This window comes from Boleophthalmus pectinirostris, unplaced genomic scaffold (assembly GCF_026225935.1).
Source record: "Boleophthalmus pectinirostris isolate CB_2022bp ecotype Guang Dong unplaced genomic scaffold, ASM2622593v1 HiC_scaffold_10, whole genome shotgun sequence".
NCBI lineage: Eukaryota > Metazoa > Chordata > Actinopteri > Gobiiformes > Gobiidae > Boleophthalmus > Boleophthalmus pectinirostris.
Genome location: NW_026570971.1, coordinates 11509533 through 11532706, shown reverse-complemented (window position 1 = coordinate 11532706; position 23174 = coordinate 11509533). Strand labels below are relative to the sequence as shown.

Here is a 23174-nt window from a genome sequence, read left to right as displayed (position 1 = left end):
ATTTATATCATCATCTTTTTATAGCCTGTCTCAAATAACATTCAACATTTTTAAATATAACTTTTCTGGCGGGGGATCTGCCACCTGCATGGATAGCGTTGCCTTGTCTGAAATGTTCGATAGTGTGGCGTTAAACATGTCTATCAGAAGAGGCAAGTTGGTGACGTCAAGACTTGTGAATCTAGTATTGAGTATTTCTTTCATGCAACTACATCTTTCTGTTAAGTTGTCATTAGGCTATTATGATTATTTCTGAACGTATTTTGTTTAAAAGAGCCGACAATAAATGCACTGACAGTATTTTGAATGTTAAAAAACTATAATACCAAACCATAAGGTGAGTGGAAAGGGTTAACTTTTCATATTTAGTCCTAAAAGTATGATCAATTCTACACATGAAGGTGCCGTAAAGTCATGGATAATTCACTTTAGGTCAGAGGTGTCAAACTCATTTTGGTCCAGGGGCCGTATCCAACCTATTTTGATCCCAAAGGGGCCGGATCAGAAAACTCATGGCATATAAACCCCCAAAATAACAATAAGTTCAAATATTTGTGCAGAAAAACACAAATCTATTACAGAAATCTTTTTTAATTGATGAACTCTTTCTTTCACAAAATATTATAATATTATGGACAACCTGAAGCTTTAAGAAAAATACAATTTCAGCACAAAGTTTTAACATGAACTTGTAAGTAAACAGGAATAAGTCCATTTTTGTTCCTGCACTCGGCTCCACTTTTCTCATTTTTGACATTTTGTTGATGAGGGTGTCACGGTCAACAGTCAAAACGATCGTCCTTTAAGAGCGTTTGGAAAGAGACAAGTCTTCATTTGTGCTGCTCTGGTGGGAGGGGCCACGTACAGAGACACTGGAGACGCTGCTGTGATAAACACCACAGAAAATTAACAAGATTTTAATAGAAAATATAATTAAAATATTTTAGTAGAAAATCAGCCGAGGGCCAGATTAAAGGTCTTGGAGGGCCGGATCTGGCCCCCGGGCCGTATGTTTGACACCTGTGCTTTAGGTCATCAGAAAGTCACGGAAAAGTTATGGAATTTTGTCAGTGACTAAGAGTGGGAACCCTGTAGTAGACTTTTAGTATCACAGCCATAATTGAACCTTTGTTTTTCACAAAACCGTATTGAATCATTTTGAATCGAAAGTGCACTGTATCAAAAACGTGTCGTATCGTGGCCTGTGTATCGAGGTATCTATTGTATCGGCAACTTCTTCAGATATCCATCCCTACTGTGACTTCCCAATGGAGATAATAGACACCTGCCAGAAAAGTTACATGGTGCACCTTTTTTGTCAGTACTTCATTTTCAGTCTTTTTCATATGCGACTGACTAAGGCTACGCTTAGACTGCAGGCTTAATGCTCAATTTTTTTGTGAAATCAGTTTTTTTTTTTGCAAGGTCGTTCACATTTCCAATTAAATGTGAATGTGAACTTTAAACGCCCCAAAATTGTCCCGCATGTGAATTGGAGGACATGGCGACGTCATACACAGAGAACGTGCTCAGTGTTTACAGAAGTTGCCTAAACACTGGCATTTATTTCTCTCCCAAAATACGGTCCAGTTCTTTGTAAAATGGACAGGTTACATGTCCACGGGCGCTTCGTTTGTTTGAGTCTTTATCCTCCTCGTATTTGGCTCAGAGGCTCTGTATTTTTCGTTGATATTGGAGCCAGGAGCCTGTAGCCGCACTGGGCCATTTCTTTGGCAATCATTTCAAAAAACTTCTACTGACAAGACCCCTCCAATTTAGCCTGAATACAGCAATCCCCCAAAATATTAATAAACTCACTAACCTCGCTTTTCCCTCCATTGACGAGACTCCGAGCTTGACATGTAGGTTGGATAAATATGACCTGGCTGTTCAGACTGAAGTCACATGTCAAAAGATCAGATATGTATCGGTTTTAGGAGCACATATCCAAGGCTATGTTCAGACTGAAGTGACCCACATCTGATTTTTTCGTCCCTACGCGACCTGTATCTGATCTTTTAATGACAGTCTGAACGACACAGATTAGATTTTTTCAAATGCGCCCCAGGCCACTTGGATATGTGCTCCTAAAACCGATACATATCTGATCTTTTGACATGCGACTTCAGTCTGAACGGCCAGGTCGCGTTCATCCCACTTCCATGTCAGGCTCGGAGTTTAGTCAATGGAGGGAAAGCGAGGTTAGCGAGTTCATTAATATTTGGGGGATCGCTGTATTCAGGTCAAAGTGGAACGGTCTTAACGGAACCAGGCGGTTTTTGAAATGATTGCCTAAGAAATGTCCGAGCGCGGCTACAGTCGGTCCTGGCTCCAATATCAATGAAAAATAAAGAGCCTGTGAGCCAAATACAAGGAGGCTAAAGTTTCCAACAAACAAAGCAGCCATAGACGTGTAACCTGTCCATTTTACGAAGAACTGGGCCATATTTTGAGAGACTAGCTCAGTGTTTAAGCGACTTCCGTAAACACTGAGCACGTTCACTGTGAGTGATGTCGTCGTGTCCTCCAATGCACATGCAAAGTTCACATACAAATGACATTTAATTGGAAATGTGAACGACCTCGCAAAAACATCGGATTTCACAAAAAAATCTGAATTGAGCATTAAGCCCTGCAGTCTGAACATAGCCTGGGTGGCCTGGGTTGCATTTGAAAAAATCGGATCTGTGTCATTCAGACTGTCATTAAAAGATCAGATACAGGTCGCGTAGGGACGAAAAAATCAGATGTGGGTCACTTCAGGCCGCAGTCTGAACAAACCTAAGTTTTCTTGCAGTTTATTCTCATTTTCACTTCTACTTTAGGGAAACATTTAAAAATTCCGCAGCGCCTCTTCCGCTCTCTAACACGTAGATTACATTACCGAAGTCTACATTTTAAGCGAGTTCATGAAGCTGATGCTCAAATTGACTGTGTAACCAGCTCAAACATGTCCCGCCGCGTGAAACTCACAAGGAAGCTGACACTGACTATTCCGTCCATTAGTATGCATGAAAAACCCACATTAGCTACACGGCGCGCTTAAGCCCGCGCAGCTCCTAAAGTGGCCTTGGAGTGCATATTACTTGCTTAGCCTATTTTACAAGATTTCCTACGTGCTCTCGGAATACAACTCATAAAAATCCAATCTCACTTCTGAATTGCGTTTTGTTCTATTGCTGTAGCTGTCAGTGGAGAGATTGTAATATCCATCTCTTGTAATGATGTGACTGCTCAACACTATTGTTTGATGGCCAGTCCGCGGTGGAGCCTCAGTCATTTCCACAAATTGTCCCGTACCTGTCTCTCCATCCTGCTTTATCGCCATAATAGTAGATTTGTTTACGGCTATATTTCAAAAACGCCAGAAGATCTAATACCTTTTCTGTCAATTCTGCATAACAATAAAATACGATTGCGTTTACTTGTTTTTTTTTTAACTAATGCGCGTCTGAAGTTCAGTAACGTTCGTCTGAGATGTTAAAGGAGCAAGTGCGCGGTTTCGAACAGTGAGCGATGCTTCAGAATGAACCGCAAAGCCCCGCCCACTTTAATTTGCCGCGTCGATGCGGTTCTCGTCTAACTCCGGTTGTGTTTTGTGGCTGGATGAAAGACGAAACATGCAGAGAGAAAGAAAAGTGGACATAATGGTGCAACCCAAAAATGGAAAAAAGCAAAAAAAAAAAAGAAAAAAGTGTTATAACTGGGCTAGAAAAAAGGGATGAAATAAGACGCATTAGCACCCTCTGTGAGTGCTCTGGGTGGCGGGAGGTGAGGGTAATTGCAGAAGATGGGTGCTACAGCCAGAGTCTAAATCTGGAGGTGCCCCGTCTTATGCTGTACAGATCGACTTAGACTTAGACAAACTTTATTGATCCACAAGGGAAATTATTTGGACACAGTAGCTCACACATCACAATTTTTAAGATATAATGTCATATAATATAATAACAAAGAGTAAAAAAGTAACAAAATACAGTGTAAAGGAGGACTGGATGTCATTAAGAAGTTGCCGATACAATACATATCTCGATACAGTGCACTTTTGATTTGATATGATACATTTCAAATCAATTCGATACGGTTCAATAAAAAATAAATTCAAAATCATGGCTGTGATACTAAAAGTCTTTGTTAAATCACTTCTTGTGCAAAGTTTATATGAAACACAAACATTTTACTCATCAAAACTGTGAAAATGTCAAATGTGTTGCATAAATGAGTTTCCTTCCTCTAAACAAGCAACAAAACTGTAGTTCTGTAACAAAATAATTTAGTAAAACAAAGCAAAACATACTCTTGGCAATATATCGATACAGCAGCCCATGATATCGATATTGTATCATCACATTAAACCAGGGATCTCCTACCTTTTGTGTCCACTGAGCTACCTTTCCAAAGTGAAAATTCCGGAGCGCTACTCATTTTGGAGTCGATATAAGAGGGCAAGCCTTACATGTTTTACAGTTAGATGCCTATAAAACATTAAACCATTACCCATTTATTAGTGCACAATAGTTCAAAATAACACATTTACAGAGGTAATTAATCAAAATTTGTGTTATTTAGCTACAATACATATAATTCAGAAATCCTTTGACAAGCTGCTTGTAAGAGGGTGGAGAGCTACAAGTTGGAGACTCCTGCATTAAACAATATGATTAGAGGTGTGCAAAAATATCGAAATATAAATATATAGTATCGTTTAATGTGATGATACAGTATCGATATCATGGACTGCTATATCGATTTATCACCAGTATTTTTTTGGTATATTTTACTAAATTATTTTGTTACAGAGCTACAGTTTTGTTGCTAGTTTGGAGGAAGGAAACTTTTTTATGCAACACATTTGACATTTTCACTGTTTTGATTAGGGATGGGCATTCGATGAAATTTTCTTAATCGATCGTCGGAAGAATTAACGATCGATTATCGATTAATCATTAACGTTTTTATATTAAAATGATCATCATTATTATTACTATCTGCACTACTAATCTGCATAAATAAATTCAACTTTACGACATATAAACCGTAATGACTCTAGAGCCACATCAATCTGTTTTAGATTATAATGTGTTTAATTCAGTTCTGTGCAACTCTCACAGAAATGAAACTTAAAACCGCATCGCTAATTTGCATAAACTCAGCGAAGATAAAACAACAGCTCTTGTGTCGCTGATGCGGTCAATTTCTGTCGGATTAAAAGACATGATTCAGGTGAATGCAGGTTAGTGTGACCATATTTGCGTTTGTCAAAACCAGGAAACCGTACGGGGGGCGGGAGGTGGAGACTCGTCATCGACATTGCGCGACTCTCACCTGGTAAAACTTTTTCCCACTGGACACAGAAACATATGTTCCTGCTTTGTACACTGTGCACATGGACTCACACTTGTCCCGAACGCAACAGAAAGCGTGGACTTTCTTGTACAACTCATCGTTAAATACGCATTTGTGCTTCGGTACGCTGCAGACTGACCGAATGTTCGTGTCTCGCTCCTTCTGAGTGCAGAGAGCCACATGTACAGACCCCTGTTTGGTCACGCTACCCACAGCAACCTACATTCGGTTTGTCGATTTAAATTAACGTAATCGATGAAATTCTTCATGATCAATTATCGATAATAATCGATTAATCATGCCCATCCCTAGTTTTGATGATTAAAATGTTTGTGTTTCATATGAACTTTGCACAAGAAGTGGATTTAACAAAGACTTTTAGTATCACAGCCATGAGTTAAGCTTTATTTTTTATATTGAACTGTATCAAATCAGTTTGAAAAATATCGTATTGAATCGTATCGAGTAGAAAGCTCACTGTATCGAGGTATGTATCGTATCAGCAACTTATTAATGATACCCAATCCTAGATATGACATATCGATATTTAGATATTTTTGCATACCCCTAGTGAACAATTATATAAATATCGATGTTTCTTTCATTAAGAAGCATTTTATGGAGTTAAATTATTTCCTGATTGTGGGAAAGATGGACTTGCGTGGGTAGTGTTGTGATTTAGTTTTAGTTTTTCCTCGAGTGATGCAGAAAAGAGGAAGCCTCTGTCTGTGTGAATGTTCACGTATGTCCAGATATAGATTCTAACGTTATTTTTTCTTTCCTTCAGCTCCACAACAAACAGCATATTTTTTCCACTGTTCTGACTTGACATTGAACCTCTTGCCTGTGTCCCAGTGGTCTTCATGGGGAGCGAGAAGTACCCGTCTGAAAACGGCTTTGATGCGTTCCTCAAGAAGCACGGAGGAAGTGACAACGCCTCCACCGACTGCGAGCGCACCGTCTTCCAGTTCGACGTCCAGAGGAGGAGCTTCAAAGAGGCTCTGGACAGGTGAGGGGTCAGGGGATGTCCGCTGCACACACGCTGGGACGGGACTTTCAAAGGGGAAGGGAGAGTAAGAAGTAAAATCTGAAGGTTAAGTACAAAGCAGAGGAGCTACATACAGAGGGGCTGGTAGAAATCCCCCCAAAAAATCCATCTGGCTGGAGTTTTTTGGATTACAACATTACAACATTCTAATTGGCCAAAAATATGTATTGTATTAATTATTCTATATTAATTATTGTTCTTATTCTGGTTACTAATAGAAATGATCAGGTTCAACATTTGTGTATTCATCTTTTGGATATTAATATTGATTATGTGTTTTGCTTTTCAAAGAATGAAATAAAAATGGCTTTCAAAATATACTTCATAAACATAAAAATAGTTACAGTTCTTCAAAGTCTGAACTGCCCCAAACCAAATGCTTTCACGGACAGACAAATAGCAAAGCAAATTAACTCAAGAAGGCTATAGCTTTGCACAATCATTATAAAAAATATTTAATACCCCAGGACCCAAATAATACATTTTATAATTATTTTTAACAAACAGGAGTCCATCAGTATTCAAGACGGTATTATGGTTTAGACAGACTCTTGCTGCATTCAGTCTTGTTTTAGTCCTGATGTAGAGTGATCAATGTGGTTCTAGCCCAGGTTTGGTTCCAGTTTTAGTCCTATCTTAGTCCAATATTTGTGGTGTGTGTGTGAAAGTGTGAAGAGAGTCTTTATTGTCCTCATTTAAGGGTGAGGTCAGGAGTACCCAGCTGGAGGATTAGATGTTGTTGATAACAGTATGGCTTCTCTGTGCTGCCGTACCATCATTCAAGCCGTTCTCATCTTCAAAATCTACACTCCCATAACCACATTTCAAATACTGCTGCTTACTTGTAGCCTGATTCATCAGCCAGTTTCACCTTGTGGAAACCGTATGACCTCGCAGCATTAGGGTTTGTTCGCTCGATGGTAGGCGGGTACTTTTTTTATTTAACCAATCGCTGCTATTTGGATGTGATGTATGTAATGAGCCAAATCCTGTAGGAAGAAGGGCAATAACGTCTTTCCCCTTGATAAAATTCACCAAACATTCTCTTTGTTCCGGCTTTAAATCCTCGATCTCGGTTCCTGACCTAGTCGCTGGAGAGAAATGAAATTGAGCGGAGGCAGTAGGTGGCGCCAGCCTGGTTTGCTAACTTGGGTAGTACTGACAGCACTAAAGAAGAGAGTGAGGGGGAAAAGGGGCAGGGTCTGGATATATGAAAAACGGTGTGATTGGTCTAACTCATCCACCCCCTGTAATCGGGACAGTCTAGAGCAGGCATGTCCAAACTATGGCCCGGGGGCCAAATGCGGCCCTCAGACAAATTTTTCTTGGCCCTCAGGCTTCCAGGTGAATTGGCCCAAATTGCCTTGCATCAATTAAAAATTAACTTTTTACAGCAAGTTTTTTGAAAATCTACCTTGATAAAGCCAATATTTTTAATATTTAGGGTGTGGTTTTAAGGATCTTAGCATGAATAAAGACTGATGCCTCATTTTAACGTGTTTAAACATGAACATATTTCAGTTATTCACTGTGTTGCGCTCCAGTCTACAGCCCTCAATTGGCCCTCTGCTTCATCTGTGTTTAGATATGTGGCCCTTGATGAAAAAAGTTTGGACACGCCTGGTCTAGAGTGATGTCACATAGTACCTTAAACTGCAGTGGTCACAGGATTCAGAACACACTCAGTTTTTGTCTGTTTTTGACCAAAAAGCTGAGTTTTGCATTGCCCTACAATTGTCAAAAAGGACTAGGAACAGGAGACAATGCAATTAAAACCATACACAGTTTAGTAGCAAAACTGTTTTTGATTTAGTGTTTAGTTACACTTAAATTACCTACAAACATTTACAGGTACAGCTTATAACTCTGTAAATACAATTAACAGCACATAACAAATACATTGCTCTATTTGATGTAAGATGATTTTTTTTCTTTTCAAATTGTTCAAAGCTGAAAAAAACATTTTTCTGATACTGTTATGTCCGTAGTCAACAATGAAGATGGTCTTTTTTCCTGAAGAGGTGTATTCACTTGGAAACTGCTTAATTCTCTCCCTGACAACCAGCCTAAAGTTAGTGCCTCAGTCGTTTTCTCCTCTCTAGTTCCTCCACAGCAGGTGCTCAGAATCTGTTTTTCACACAACACAGTGTCATTACAGGAGACACGCTCAGGTATTCTGCCTTTCACAAGATGCAACTATTTAATAATGCAGTAACTCGCAAACTTTCCACACAAAGTACCACAGAGGATAATATTTGGCTTTCAGAGTACAACCAGATCTGAACCTGGACTACTTCAGGTCTAAGTTTAGGGGTAAAGCAGGTCTAAAATGAGAATAAACCATGGATAAAAGTGCTTTACCTGATTTTTAGAGGTTTTTTTTACACTTTCAGAGACAATAGCAGAGTTTTACTAACAATAGCTAGTATGCTAACAGTGCACCTCCTCATTATTGGACAGTAAATGCATTGTAATTAAATGTAGATCGTACACAGCGGACTTATTTAGACCTCGAGCTTCTTAAACAGTTAGTCTGTACTGGGGCAAGACACATTTTGCAAATATTGGAAAACATGAGGCAAAATGGGTCACACAGTTTGGTAAAATAAACATGATCACATAATTATTAAGGCAACATAAAAAGAAACAATATTCACACGTACACACAACATATAGGACCTGGATCTAAAGCAGGACTAGAACAGGACCAAACCAAGTCTACAGCAGGACTACCACTACTCAAACCAGGACCTGACCAGGAAAAATGTAAACGTACCCTTTTTTTTTTTTTTTTTTTTTTTGAGTAATAATTATTTTAATTTAATTTGTGGTTAAAGTCTGGTTTTACACTTAGTCATCAACTTCTTAATGTTGCAGCTTTTAGCACTGTACTGTAATGATCCCACATCCCATTTCATTTTGGCTAATGAATAAAGTGATTGAGATTTTCCATTGATTTGCTCTACAAGACCACTATGTTTACTTTATTTCTCGGACTATAAGTCTCACCAGCCAAAAAATGTGGAATGAAGAAGAAATAAGTCGCACTGGATTATAAGTGGCACTCTTTGGGGGAAATTGATTTTATAAATATCAGAGACCAGGAACTGACATTTCATCTTGAAAGACAAGTTCTAGTAATAACAATAGAACAGAGAACAACAGACTTTTAACGTCACATATGAACAGTTCTTCAGATAAATATAACATAAACAACAGAACAGAACAAGTTTAACAAACTCTCCATCTCACTCCAAATCACTAAATCCATTCAATTCTTCATCCTCGGTGTCACTTCTGAGCAACTCCGTGACCTCCAGAGGTAAACAGAGCATCACTTCCTCTTCTATGTAGTTGTCTTCAGACTCAGCATCAGTTCCAATTAGAATTATTCTGGTCTTTCTGAATCCCGACAGGATGGTTTCGGCGTCACTGAAGTCCAGGCTTTGTCGATCCATCCATTGACTTCAGAAATGTTTCATGTTGCATCCTCCCAGTGTCACAAATTTATCGCTCACTCCAAACATTCTTCCTGCTGCTCGATTACCGTTTTCGGCTGCAGATGCTCATTGCTGCTTGTAATCTGCAAAATATGATTTTCTTTTTGGGGGCATTTGTGTTCAGTTTTCTCAGTTGTCTTCATAAGTTTGTTTTTACATTTACATTTTTCACTGGTATAGAAGTAATGGTACGATCGACTGACATGACACAGACAGGACAGAGGCTCTTTCTGCAGGAGACATGCGCAGTAGAGCCAAGTGACAGTGGTACAGGAGGAACAGGAGCAGCAGATACTGACACACAAGACTAGAGCCACTTGCGCTGTCAGTGTGAAAATTTTAATACATAAGTCGCACCGAAGTATAAGTCACAGAAAACACCCAAACCATGAAAAAAGTACAACTAATAGTCCAAAAAATACTTACCTTTTTCAGACTTTCAGACAGTACAACCATAAACACACAGTATAGTTTATATAGTGACTCAGGATGTGACTGTGCACTTCTGCTGTAAACCTGTAAACTCTCCTCTCCTCAGGTGGGCCCAGTTCTTCATCTGTCCTCTAATGATCCGGGACGCCATTGACCGTGAGGTGGAGGCCGTGGACAGTGGTGAGTGAGTCTCTGTGGGAGCAGTCCAAATGCCAAATGTCAGTCCTTCAGCCTCGTATCCACAGTGGAGACCCTTTTTAGAAGTTTGTAAACAAAACCCATCTAAGTTCTGAAATGGAGTCAGCTGGAGGCAAAACTGAAGTGGAACATGATGTGATTTCTGATTAACTTCAAAATCACAAATCATGAAACATAATTTTTCCGTTTTTGGCAAATGAAAACCACTCAGCTACTCGTGTAATGATTTCGATGATTTTCAATTATTTCAGCTTTATGTTGTACATTTTTACATTTTACACTTAGAATTTTTGATGAAAGTTAAATCCTTTTTTGTTTCTACTCGACTAAAGTTGTCAAAAGTATCAAAAATCACATACAAATAGCAAAACCATGTATCCATGACAAAATCTGACCTTTCTTGAACATTTTTATAGTGAAAAATACTTATTAACAAGACTAATCAACACCAGTATAGCACCACATGGTAACTTAAAGAAAGCATTATTATTTTGTGCTGGAAATTACATTATATCGTGTAAGAAGTTTTTTTTTGTTGTTGTTGTTGTTGTTGTTCTTTTCATCATTGTGCTATCAGAATTGGTATCAAGTATCGTGCCTTTTCCTTACGTTTGAAATCACGTTTGAAAATTTAGTATCGTGACAAATACTTGCAGAAATTTGATATGCACTTGATCACAAATTATACTTTTTTGTCTAGCTTAAACAGTTTTATCAAATTCAGATTTTTATTGACAGTCCAATAGAGATGACAGTTTCAAATCACAAATGTACAGTTTTTTTCTCCCCCTGTGTCCTTCTTTCACTTCACATATTTCTCTATTATAGTATGGAAAATTTCTTTGTTTTTGTTTCCTTATTTTGTTAAGAATGCAAAGTAAAATAATAATAAATAAAATAAAACAAGAAAAAACAAATATTTGAACATTTGAGTAGCAGTGGACAAGGATTTTCACAGATTTTTATTTATTTTTTTATGTTTGGTTGTTAATAAAGTCTTTCCATGGTTTCCAGCTTTCATATTCTAATCTTTGGCAGTGTTAATCCAGTCCTCCAAATTCGGTAGTTTGTCACTCATCCATTTTTACCTCCGCCAAGGAGGTTATGTTTTTGCCGGCGTTTGTCTGTTTGTTTGTTTGTTTGTTTGTTTGTCTGTTAGCAACATAACTCAAAAAGTTATGGACCGATTTTGATGAAATTTTCAGGATTTGTTGGAAATGTGAAAAGGAAGAAGTGATTTCATTTTGGGGGTGATCCAGAAGAAATCCTGGATTCTGGATCACTTTGAAATTTTAGTTAACATTGTGGTAAATGGGGCCAAAAATTTTGTTTCTCAATATCTCGGTTAATTATTGACCAAACCCCATGAAATTTGACTCAGGGATGGACAATGGGATCCTCTTTCACATTCCAAAGGCTGATCCGGATCTGATCCAGAAGAATGATTTTATCGCAATTTATATAAAAAATGGGGGTAGTTATATAAAAAATGGGGGTAGTCCATGGCAGAGGTCTGCGCTCTCTGAGTGCTTTTCTAGTTTTGGTTATTGATTTCTTGCTTGCGACCAGCAGAATGTTCCACAGATATTTGTTTGTTGCTTTGATGCCATCTGTCCATTTGCCCAAAAACATAGTTTCAAAATGTAAAGGGATCTTTACTCTAAATCTTTCCTCAATGTTTTGTTTAATTTTCTCCCACTATTCATTCAATTTGGGGCAGCTCCAAAAAACATGATAATGCCCAACCTTTTTATTCCCACATAATCTCCAACATGATGTATCCGCCTTTGAACCTTTTTGTGCTGGTGTTTTTGAGCTTAAACAATTTTGAAGCTAGAACATTTAAAAAATGTCCATCTTTTGTAATATTAAAGCAAACTACTTGACATTTCTATTCTCTACATTCAAAACAGTTTCTTATTTTTTGTTATAAAGACTTAAACGCATTAGCATTTACATCTGACGGGGTTGTACGTTTGTGTTGCGTCCCTGCACCTGACTATTAACTGAAGTGCCTCTTCTTCCTCCTCTTCCTTCTCTTCCTCCTCCTCCTCATCCACCTCCTCCTCTTCTTCTTCTTCTGCCAGAGTACCAGCTGGCCAAACCCTCCGACTCGCACAGAAAGGAGATGCTGTTCGGGAGCCTGGCCAAAGTGGACCACCCCATGGGCAAGTTCTGCTGGGGTGAGTGGATTTAAGCAGTGTGGACAGATACATGAGGTTTATTACTCTTTTTTATTATTTTTTATGTTTTATATATAAGGCAGAGGCAGCAGTAGCCAAAAATTATTGAACTTTATTACTTGAAATTCATATTAGTCAAGTGGAAGTTTGAAGTAGTGGTCCAAAACATTATGAGTAAAAAGAATTTGGGGAAAATAAGTTTCAATGTAACTTCTGATTTACTTCAAAAAGGTTCATTTTGGTGTTCTAGTATTATTATTCTAGTATTTAATGTTATTCTGATTTATTATTTGCAAAATGAAAACACACAAAAACAAAAGAAAAGAAACTATTGTAATTTATGTCTGTTTTTGTCTGTTTTTGTGAAATTTCTCCCCTCCTGAGATTGAACTATTCATGGGTTTCAGCTTTTTGTTATATTTTCTGCTATAGGCGCCATTCAAAAAATATCCAATTTTTGTTTTCAGATTTTGCGATGGTAACAAACCTAAATCCTCCTCACTGTACCACCTGCAGATTTATATCACATACTGTTGTTCTGTCCTTGGGCAAGACCCTGTCCACAAATTACAACCAAGTGTGACTGAAACATGTTTAATAAACCCCAGAGTAATGTTTTAAAGGTCCTGTATTATGCAAAATTGACTCTTGTGAGCTTTAAGTTATGTTATAATGTTGTTATCTCATCAAAAACAGACCTGGAGTTGAGTTTTGTTTCATTCACACTTTGAGTAACCCTTTATTATTAGTCTGTCTACATCTCCAAGGCTCAAAATGCTCTGTTCCACCTTGTGATGTCATCAACCAGTAGTTTTCAAGTTAACAGCTCCTTTTACCTTTAGTCAGGGGCGGACTTGCAATCTGTACGTTCTGGAAAAGTCGAGAACAACCATGCAGTCTACAGCAGAGGGCACTAATTCAATAATTTGCCCATTTGTGCAGCATAAATTGCACAGGATTAAAAGGCGAGGCAAGGCAAGTTTATTTGTTTAGTGCAATTCTAATTTAAAGTAATTCAAAGTGTTTTATTACGGAAGCTGAGAGGGGTCACAACAAACGCAAACGCCGCAACAAATACAAATGCGACAACACAACAAAAAGCCACAACACACCAAAAAAAGCCACAACGGAAATGACCGCGGGACTCTATTTTAATGCAAACGCCGCAACAAATACAAACGTCACAAGACAAACGCAAATGCCGCAACACATTAAAAAGCCACAACAAATTAAAAAGCCACAACACATTAAAAAGCCACCACGGAAGTGAGCGCGGGACTCTATTTTCCGACGGACCGATCAAGCGGCAAGTGAAGAAGAAGAACTACAACGTGAAACGGATAATGATAAAACAATAAATTACTTTTACTTACATTTCCAACTTCTCCGTTCCTTTACTTTTCACATTGTAGTTCTTCTTCACTAGCTGCTTGATTGGTCCGTCGGAAAACAGAGTCCCGCAGTCACTTCCATTGTGGCTTTTTAATGTGTTGTGGCTTTTAAATGTGTTGTGGCATTTGTATTTGTTGCGGCGTTTGCATTAAAGTAGAATCCCGCGGTCATTTCCATTGTGGCTTTTTTTGGTTTGTTGTGGCTTTTTGTTGTGTTGTCGCATTTGTATTTGTTGGGGCGTTTGCGTTTGTTGTGACCCCTCAGCTTCCGTACTTTACAGATTAAAAAAATGCTTTAAAATCACAATACAAACAAATCAAAACATAAATAATCATCATAAAAAGAGACATTAATGAGAGAGAATGAGAAAAGAGTGCATAGAAGAGTGGGTTACTCGCTGGTTTCAACACACGTCAATCAATCAGTCAAACTTTATTTATAGAGCTCTTTTCATACAAAAAAATGCAACACAAAGCGCTTGTCAAAGAGGTCGAACAGCAAACAAAGGAGAGAGGTGGATGGGAAAACGTTAAAAACAAAAAAGCTAAGTCACTTCGAAATAAGTGTTTGGTGTTTTTGTTAATAAATAATCAGAAATAGTTAATCTTTGTGTGTTTTCAATTATTTCATTACTGATTTATTGAAATTATTCACTATTAATTATTTAAATATCAAATGGTAGGCCTATTTGTGGGGAAAGTCCAGGGCTGTTATTTTGGTCGCAGTCCGTCCGCTGCCTTTAATTTAGTTCAGTAGAGATGGGGCAATTCCAGGGCTGAAATGATCCAAATGATTCTCGTGAAGGTGTGGGAGTTTAAAAACACAGTGAAGCACTTCCTGTATTACCACATGACATCACAAGGTGGAACAGAGCGTTTTCAGTTTGAGAGAAGAAGAGCTCAGCCTAAATATGCAGGGTTTGTGTGTTAAACATGTGTGAATGAAACAAAAAAACACAACTCCAGGTCTGTTTGTGATGAGGAAACAACATTATAACAGATCAGAAAATAGCGTAATATGGGCCCTTTAAAGTTCCACTACGTAACTTTTTGATCTGGGGGTCCATCACCTGCTTATTTGTATGGATACGTCATTGCTTTTGCCTGAAATGTTCCACAGTATGACTTTTAATCAGCCCTACCTTACATTTATTCAACTACAGGTGGTTTTATAGCTCAAAAATACCAAGAAAGGGGTCGCCTCTCCACAGATCTGACCTGTAACTTGATCTGGTTTGGTCTCAGTGAAGATAGAAAGCTTTAATACCACACTCATACTGTGAAACATTCCAGACAAAGCCGTAACATCTCCACGAAGGAAAGAATTTGACGAACCCTCCATCAGAAAATTTACACAATGCACCTTTATTTATTATTATTTATTACCTGTGTTTCTCCAGGTAACGCCCAGACTCTGAAGCACGAGCCGAAGAAGCAGAAGATAAACGTGTACAAGCGTCTGCGAGAGTTCTGGGAGCAGCACTACTCGGCTCACTACATGACCCTGGCCGTGCAGTCCAAAGGTCAGACGTGTGCAGGGCTAATCACACGTCAGAACGCGTTTACACACCGGCCAATCACTGTAATCAACACCAACGGATTCTAATGGGAAACGTCTTTAGGCATAATCACTCCTAAATGATAATTAGTTACAGTCATAATAAGGGCGTCTATCAGTGATTAGTGGATGTGCGTAGTTGTGCTTGTTGATACACGGCAAATACAAGGCAGAGATTCAGATATTTTTGAAACAGATATACTTGTAGCTTTTTTTTTTTCCACAGTCAGAAGGTGTTATGGCTTATGTTTCCTCTGTCTCGGGGTTTCCCTTGGGCGCTCTAGTATCTCCCTATCAACCTAAAACAAAATAGGATGTACAATATATAGGCTATAGGCACTACCAGTCAAAAGTTTGGGTAGACTTTTTCATTGAAAGAAAAAAAGGCAACAAAACTGCGACAAATGGAATGTATTATTAAACAAACATATGTGAAATAACCATAGACATAGATGATTCTCTGGTCGCCGTGTTCCAAATAGGAAGTGAGCATGGGCACGCTTTCGGCTCCAATTCACTTTCTACTGAAAAAACGTTGCCGCTCTCTCTGTAGCTGCTGTTGTCAGGCTCCTCACTTTAGTCTTAAATGTTTGTATTAACCTGCTCTACATGATCCTGGGCAGAGGCGGCGCTACCATTAGGCAAAAGTAGGCGACTACCTAGAGCCCCCAAACCTGGAGGGGCCCCCAACCAATTGTCCTCAGTACCACTAATGGCCGAGTCCTCAGAGCAATTTGATTTTCTCTCAGTATAACATTAAAGGACTGTAGTTTACTTTTAAATCATAAGAAAAATAATAAAAACCATATGTAATGGATGTCAACAAAAATATAATTGTACCGTATTTTCCGGGCTATTAGACGCGCTCTTAAGCCTCTAACCCCATCAAAAAACGGCCGCACGCCCTGCAAGCCAGAGCGCTCTGTACATGAATCCACTCAGGTGTCCCAGCGCGACTTCAGTAAACTACAAAGCCGCACCACCCGCAGTGCACACAAACACACACGGAGCAGACAGCGACCGCACAGCGAAATACACCCACACACACACTCATCACTCCACGCCGACGAGGAACGGAACGGAGGAACGAACCGAAAAAGCGAGTGCAATGTGCCATTTCTAGACACGACTGAACAACTGAGTCACTGCAAACACGCCGACAATCCGTTGGTCCCAGACAGCACCCTCCCTACACGCCACAACTGAACAAAGCCCAGAGTCACCGTGAACGCGCCAAACAAAGTCCCACTGACCCATCGAACTGTTGTGTTTCGTTTACAGTCCGGTGCGGTTTATTTGGAAAAAAGTTTGAAAGTAGACCATTCAATGACAGTGCGCCTTATAATCCAGAGCGCAAATACGGTACTAGAAAAAAAATAACACTACGTTCAGGTCTGGTTTTCTAGTAGGCGACCGAACTAATAAGACAAGTTTCCAATCCTTCATAATTCAAATAAATAGAGATGTACATGTCTCAAGAATAATGTGGAAAAACAGACAATAAATATATTTAAAAAACGAAACCGAAAAAACGGTGCATTATAGTGAGGACTCCAAACTCAAGTTCGCCTAGGGCCCCCAAATTGTTAACTCCGCCACTGATCCTGGGGCTTTTACTTTGCTATTTTGTCCATAAATTAAGATAAGAACATTAATTAGTAGCAGGTTTGATTGACAGTGTTGTTAAGTGCATGCTCCTTGCTAAACCACCAGAGTGCACAGGAAAGGGCGCGCCAGATTGGCTCTTTGGCCTCTGTGATACTTTGAGTTCCAAATATGTAACTGGGCTCCAAATTTGCCCCATAACTGCTGGCCTCGATGCGCATTTGACTTGAATGCTATGGGTGACGTCGCATTTAGGGTGACCAGATTTTCAAAATAAAAAACTAGGACATCCCTGGTTTGGGTTGGTTGGTAATAATAAAACTGTGAAACGAGTGCGTAATTGAGGAAAATTGTTCTGCACTCGGCACTAATGTGACTCAGTATAGTCATATTTTCTTTGTGTTTTGGGCATTTTTAAGCAGCTTTTCTAGATTTTACCAAAACAAATGACAATTTATGCCTCTTTTTATTGGTGGCAGGTGTAAAATTGGTTAAAAATAGAGACACCTGGGACATTTCTTGTATAAAACTGGGACAAATAAATGGTTTTGGATAAATCTGGTGGGACAGGGGACTCAAAACTGGGACTGTCCCGGGCAAATAGGGACGTCTGGCCACCCTAGTCACACTTCCGTTAGTCCACTTCTTTATACAGTCTGTGGAAATGATGAAAAGCAGTTGTTTTGATCACTGTTTGCACACTCTAATGAACTTAGGTACTCAGTTGTGAGTTCAAGATCTGGAAATGGGTCCTGAGATCTCCCCCACAGGTTAAATGCAGAGGACATAAATTGCACCTTGTTGTTAAAACATCCACCCTAAAGTCCTTAAGATAACCTAACAGAGGAAGAATTGCTTTGATCAATCACAATCTAACCAAAGCTGTGAGCGGTTTTAAAGATATCGCTTCTGCCTACACCCTGGTTAGCCCCAAATCTTTAGTTAATCCCGACAGTGAACTCCCTCCTTCTCCTCCTCCTTCTCCTCCACCTTTCAGCTTTCATCACGTTTCTAATACCGATATTCTACAACGTTAGCACTTAATTTTCAGCTACTAATTTTAATCTAAAAGAAGTTTAATTGAATGTGTTAAAATTCCGGTGGCGACAGAATTCAGCTCAGACTAAACTCACCACCACCATGCCATGTTACTGCGGGGTTTGGAGATTTGGGACGGGAACTGGGATCGTTTTTTTTGGCCTGTCAGAAACTTAGCGACCGGCCAATTTAGAGGAAGACATTTTGGGCGGTTGTTGAAGGACCCACTCAGGAGCTAATTTGTCCCCTCTCTCTCTCTCTCTCTCTCTGCTCTTTAGAGAAACTGGACACGCTGGAGGAGTGGGTGAGAGAGATCTTCTGCAAGGTGCCCAACAAGTGAGTGTCCGAAAGGGAGAGCGCCGCGAGAGAGGACAGGCTGCTCGTGGCGGAGGGATGGAGGGACGGGGGAGGGGGGGGGCGGGTGGGTTTATATTAGCTCCGGAAATGATTTTCTAAAATGTAAATGTCAAGTCTGTCTCCCATCTCCTCTGCTCGCCGTCTGCTTCTGTTGAGAGGAGAGCCGCACATTATGAGGGAGAAGGATATATCTGATAAATTTAATATTGTCATAATGATATTTAGGCGTCACTGTAATAATGTTTTACCCTATGTAACTTATGTTTGCTCTAGAGGGGAGCTTTTTTGATTTTTTGTTTTGTTTAAGTCAATTTTTTGAGGTGTAGAGGGTTGACTATGACTGCGTTCAGACTGCAGCCTGAAGTGACCCAAATCTGATTTTTTGGCCCCTATGTGACCTGTATCTGATCTTTTAATGACAGTCTGAACGACACAGATCCGATTTATTCAAATGCGACCCAGGACACTTGGATATGTGCTCCTGAAACCGATACATATCTGATCTTTTGACATGTGACTTCAGTCTGAACGGCCAAAGCGCATTCATCCGACCGACACGTTATCAACAAGCCACAAACGTCACTATTCTGCGCTGAAGTCGGCGAAAATTGTTAACGAACTCTGTGTCACTGAAGCGAAGCACATCACCACTCACCACTCTTGGCTACGTCTCCACATCCACACGTTCTTTCAACGGACGTCGCTGCCGCTTTCCCACAAAACGCCACGACCAAAAACCTCGTCCTTCTCCTTCTCAATCTCCTCCTTAAAACAAGTAAGTTGTTCATGTTCTGGCTCCGGTACGAGAGGAACTTTAAAATCTCCAGGTGCTCAATGTTCGCGTCCATGTTTGGACAACTTCCGTAAACACAGATCACGCTCGCTGCGGTTGACGTCATCGTGTCCTCCAGTGCACATGCGGGACACTTTTGGGCCGTTTTATGTTCACACTGGAGTCACATACAAGTCACATTTAATTGGAAATGTGAACGACCTCGCAAAAACATCGGATTTCACAACAAAATCGGAATTGAGCGTTAAACCCTGCAGTCTGAACGTAGCCTAATTAATATCTATGACACTTAAGATAGTAACTAATTGATACTCATGTTACGGGTGTTCTACATGCTTCTCTACTTACAGAATGTTCAGCTGTTACCATGGTAACACAATGCACACATTGAGCAAACACAGACAAAAAAGTTTTAAGGTTGTCTGGAAACTCTAGTTAAAAAATTGATCAATACAAAGTAATCCCATCTAGCTTGTAACTGTAATTTTATTTTATTTTTTTATTTATGTTTGTGAAGGAACTCACAATCACATTAGACAAGCCAGATGCATTGCTTTGAGTGTTTTAGGTGAGTGTGTTAGTTTTCAACACATGTCCATATTAAAAATGTAAAATACATGCATAAAAACAGACAAGACACATAAGTTACATAAAAGTCAAAAGTTTTAGAACACCCTACATTTTTCCAGTTATTCATTGCATTTCAAGTTTTGCAAGTCCAATGAAGAGCTTAAAATGGTACAAAGGTACGTACTGGACAGCCAAAGGTTAAAAAAAGATAAACTATAACAAAACACAAGTCCAAAACTACCAAAAAAATAAAAATAAATAAAATGTTAAGCTTGGAAACATGGAGTGTCCAGTACAGTCTCCAGACTTAAACCCCATCGAGCTGGTTTGGGATGAACTGGACACAAGAGTGAAGCCAAGAAATCTACAAGTTCCACACATTTATGGAAACTTCTGCAACAGACTTGGGAACAACTTTCTGAAGAATATTTGATTTCTATTGTAAAAAGAACGAGCCACCTGTGTGTTCAGATGTTCTATCTGTCAAAGGTGGACACTTTCATGAATCAAAAGTTTAGAATATGTTTTGGTCAACAGTAAACGGTAAAAAAATTGAAAAAATTCTGGTGTTCTAAAACTTTCGACTGGTAGTGTATGTGCAGTACATTTTCAGTGAGTACATTTTTAGCTGGAAACATACAATAATTTTAATTTACGTTTAAATTTGCTGATATTGGTTTCCAATTTTAAATCAGCTGGTAGCATTTCCAAGAAGAAACAGTCTGACCAAGAGTTGTCCTGTACCATGGGACAACACAATTACAACTAGTAGCACCTCTTGTGTTCGCTCTGTGTGTACATTTTATGGCAAGTTCTGAATTCACCGGTACATGAGAGTTAAAGGTTGTATAGAGGATTTTTTAAGGAAAGAGAAATACAGCGACAGGCCTTTTTCAAATGTTCCTCTAGAAATCATTTGGAGACCGACACCTCAGTTTTTAGACCCTTTGTCTGCTTCAGTCGCGCAATCGCTGAAAGGAATCTCCAAGAATCACCTCAGTTTGTCTTTGCTCCTTTTCTCCTCCTTTTCTTCTTTCAGCGACCTCAAAAACGGACTTTCTTTTGTGGAGAACTGGTCGTGGATTCTCGTCCGGCATCGCAACAAACTTTGTGCGAACTGCGAGGAAGCTACAAGTAGAAAAAGCCTCTAAGAACTGCTGCATAGTTACCCTAGAAATGTAGAGAGTTTGATTGACAACCTAACAGCCAATAGAAAATGAGGCAACCTTGTTTTCTATTGGCTGATGTTTGTCTGGCCTCACTAAGTCCACAGTTCATAGATTTTCATTCTTTTTTTTTTGGTCATCATAATTACAAAGCTGCTGCATCTCTGTAATGGTATTTTAAACTTTCATTGACAATTTGAAACTGAAAAAAAAATCCTCCATACAACCTTTAAGACACTTACAAAATAATTTAAGATGATTAAAATTAATGAAATTTTCAAAGTTGAATAGGTTATGTTTCTTTAAAATTTCACAGTGGTGTCGGTGTCTGGGCTTGACCATGAGGTGATACAATAAGATCGATGCGAGAAAATCATTGCATTCACGAATAGTTTTGAAGTCTGGAGCTTAATATTTTTACGTATGAAACAAAAGCACCTGAGACTAGCTTTAATCGCTACGTATTTTGTTTTGACTGATAAATTTGACTTTTTCATCCAGAATGAGGCCAAGGTATTTAACTTGTGGTATGTCTGACAGACTTGTTTAACAGCACAAATGATCTTAACTGCGGTAGTTCCAACCAAGTCAGCTCTTTCTGGTCAGACTGTGTTAAACAAAGCTCACATTAAGACTAATTTGAGTAACAGAGCTTCTAACAGAGCAGTGCTTTTAGTTAACTTCACAGCCCCAGAGAACGTTGTGAAGTATCAGTTAACTGCTTCATTCTGCTATTTAATACAACTCATGTTTTATTTACTATATGATTCATCTAGAAATGATAGAAAAGGTTTCAAAGGTAGACATCTGGAAACTGTTTTTGTAATCTATAGGGCTGTAGATCCTTCGTTGTTTAGCTGATTAAGCTCGATGGAGTCTTTAGCCCTATTCGCGCGGGATAAGTACAACCTGGGGACGTCTGGTAATTCACAAATTACCGCCCCACCTCTGTGTTACTTCCAGCACATTCGCACGGATAAGCAAAGTCCGTAAATTACTCTATTTTACTGACATTGATTGAGATTGAAAGAGAAAAGAACGTGGAAAGAAACTAAAGAGATAGAAAAGGTTCAATTACAACAAAAAACAGAGATGCAGATTCACACAGGACTAGTGTTATCACCGGGCGTCTGTGTTTGGCAAAATATAGCAGATAATTCGTGGCAGAATTTTTACTTCACAAATTACCGACATGGCGAATTGGTCCAAGTAAAGAAAACGGATAAAACGACTCCCGTGCATATAGAGCTTCAACTAATCATTGTATTTGGATCTTTAGGAGAAGGGAGCACATTTATTGAGGGGTTTTGTTCAGATGCAAAGAGATACATAATAGTTTTGAGAAGTTTTGCCATCCCCCCTTTTTAGTCAATTAATCGATCAACGGACATGTCTTTAGTCGATCAAAAATTTGACCTAGAAATCAAGACGTGATTATCCAGCTTTAGGGTCATATCAAGTTTCATGAAGTTTTTCCAATATTATAATTGTACTTCAAGATGTGTTATTGGGACACGGCTAATCTTCCTATATTTCAGCGTACAGTATGTAAAAAAAACAAGACAAAACAATATACTAGTCAAACTGTATCACAAATTAAGATATAAGAGGGCTCCATGGTCAGTTCTTTCACCTCACAGCAAGGAGGTCCCAGGTTCAGTTCCCAGGGGCATGTGGCCTTTCGGTGTGGAGTTTGCGTTTCTCCATGGGGCCACATGAGAAATAGAAAATATTGAGGACAAAATTCTGCTTTATATTAATTCCGTTTCTTTATAAAAATCAGTAAATATCATTGTTTTGACGAGTTGGTGAAACTTTAGTTTATGTTATGACTAAGCAATGAAAAAGTGAGGTTGCCTTACAAAAAATGTTGTTAAAAACACCTCTAAAATAAAGGCAATGCAGCTTTAGTCCATGCATGAGGTAAAATGATAAAATGGACAATGCCCAGGTCTGGTCTAACTGATAAAAAACATGTCCAATAAGTCT

At 39.0% G+C, this 23174-nt stretch overlaps 1 protein-coding gene across 1 annotated transcript in view; it reads left to right on the top strand.

The window, feature by feature from the left end:
- nrd1a (nardilysin a (N-arginine dibasic convertase)) overlaps positions 1–23174 on the top strand; it is a 104144-nt gene that overhangs the window by 14739 nt on the left and 66231 nt on the right. The window contains exons 5-9 of the mRNA XM_055156006.1: positions 6202–6355; positions 10433–10506; positions 12612–12707; positions 15499–15621; positions 18578–18635. Coding sequence (XP_055011981.1) covers positions 6202–6355; positions 10433–10506; positions 12612–12707; positions 15499–15621; positions 18578–18635 — 505 coding nt within the window. The remainder of the gene's footprint in view (positions 1–6201; positions 6356–10432; positions 10507–12611; positions 12708–15498; positions 15622–18577; positions 18636–23174) is intronic.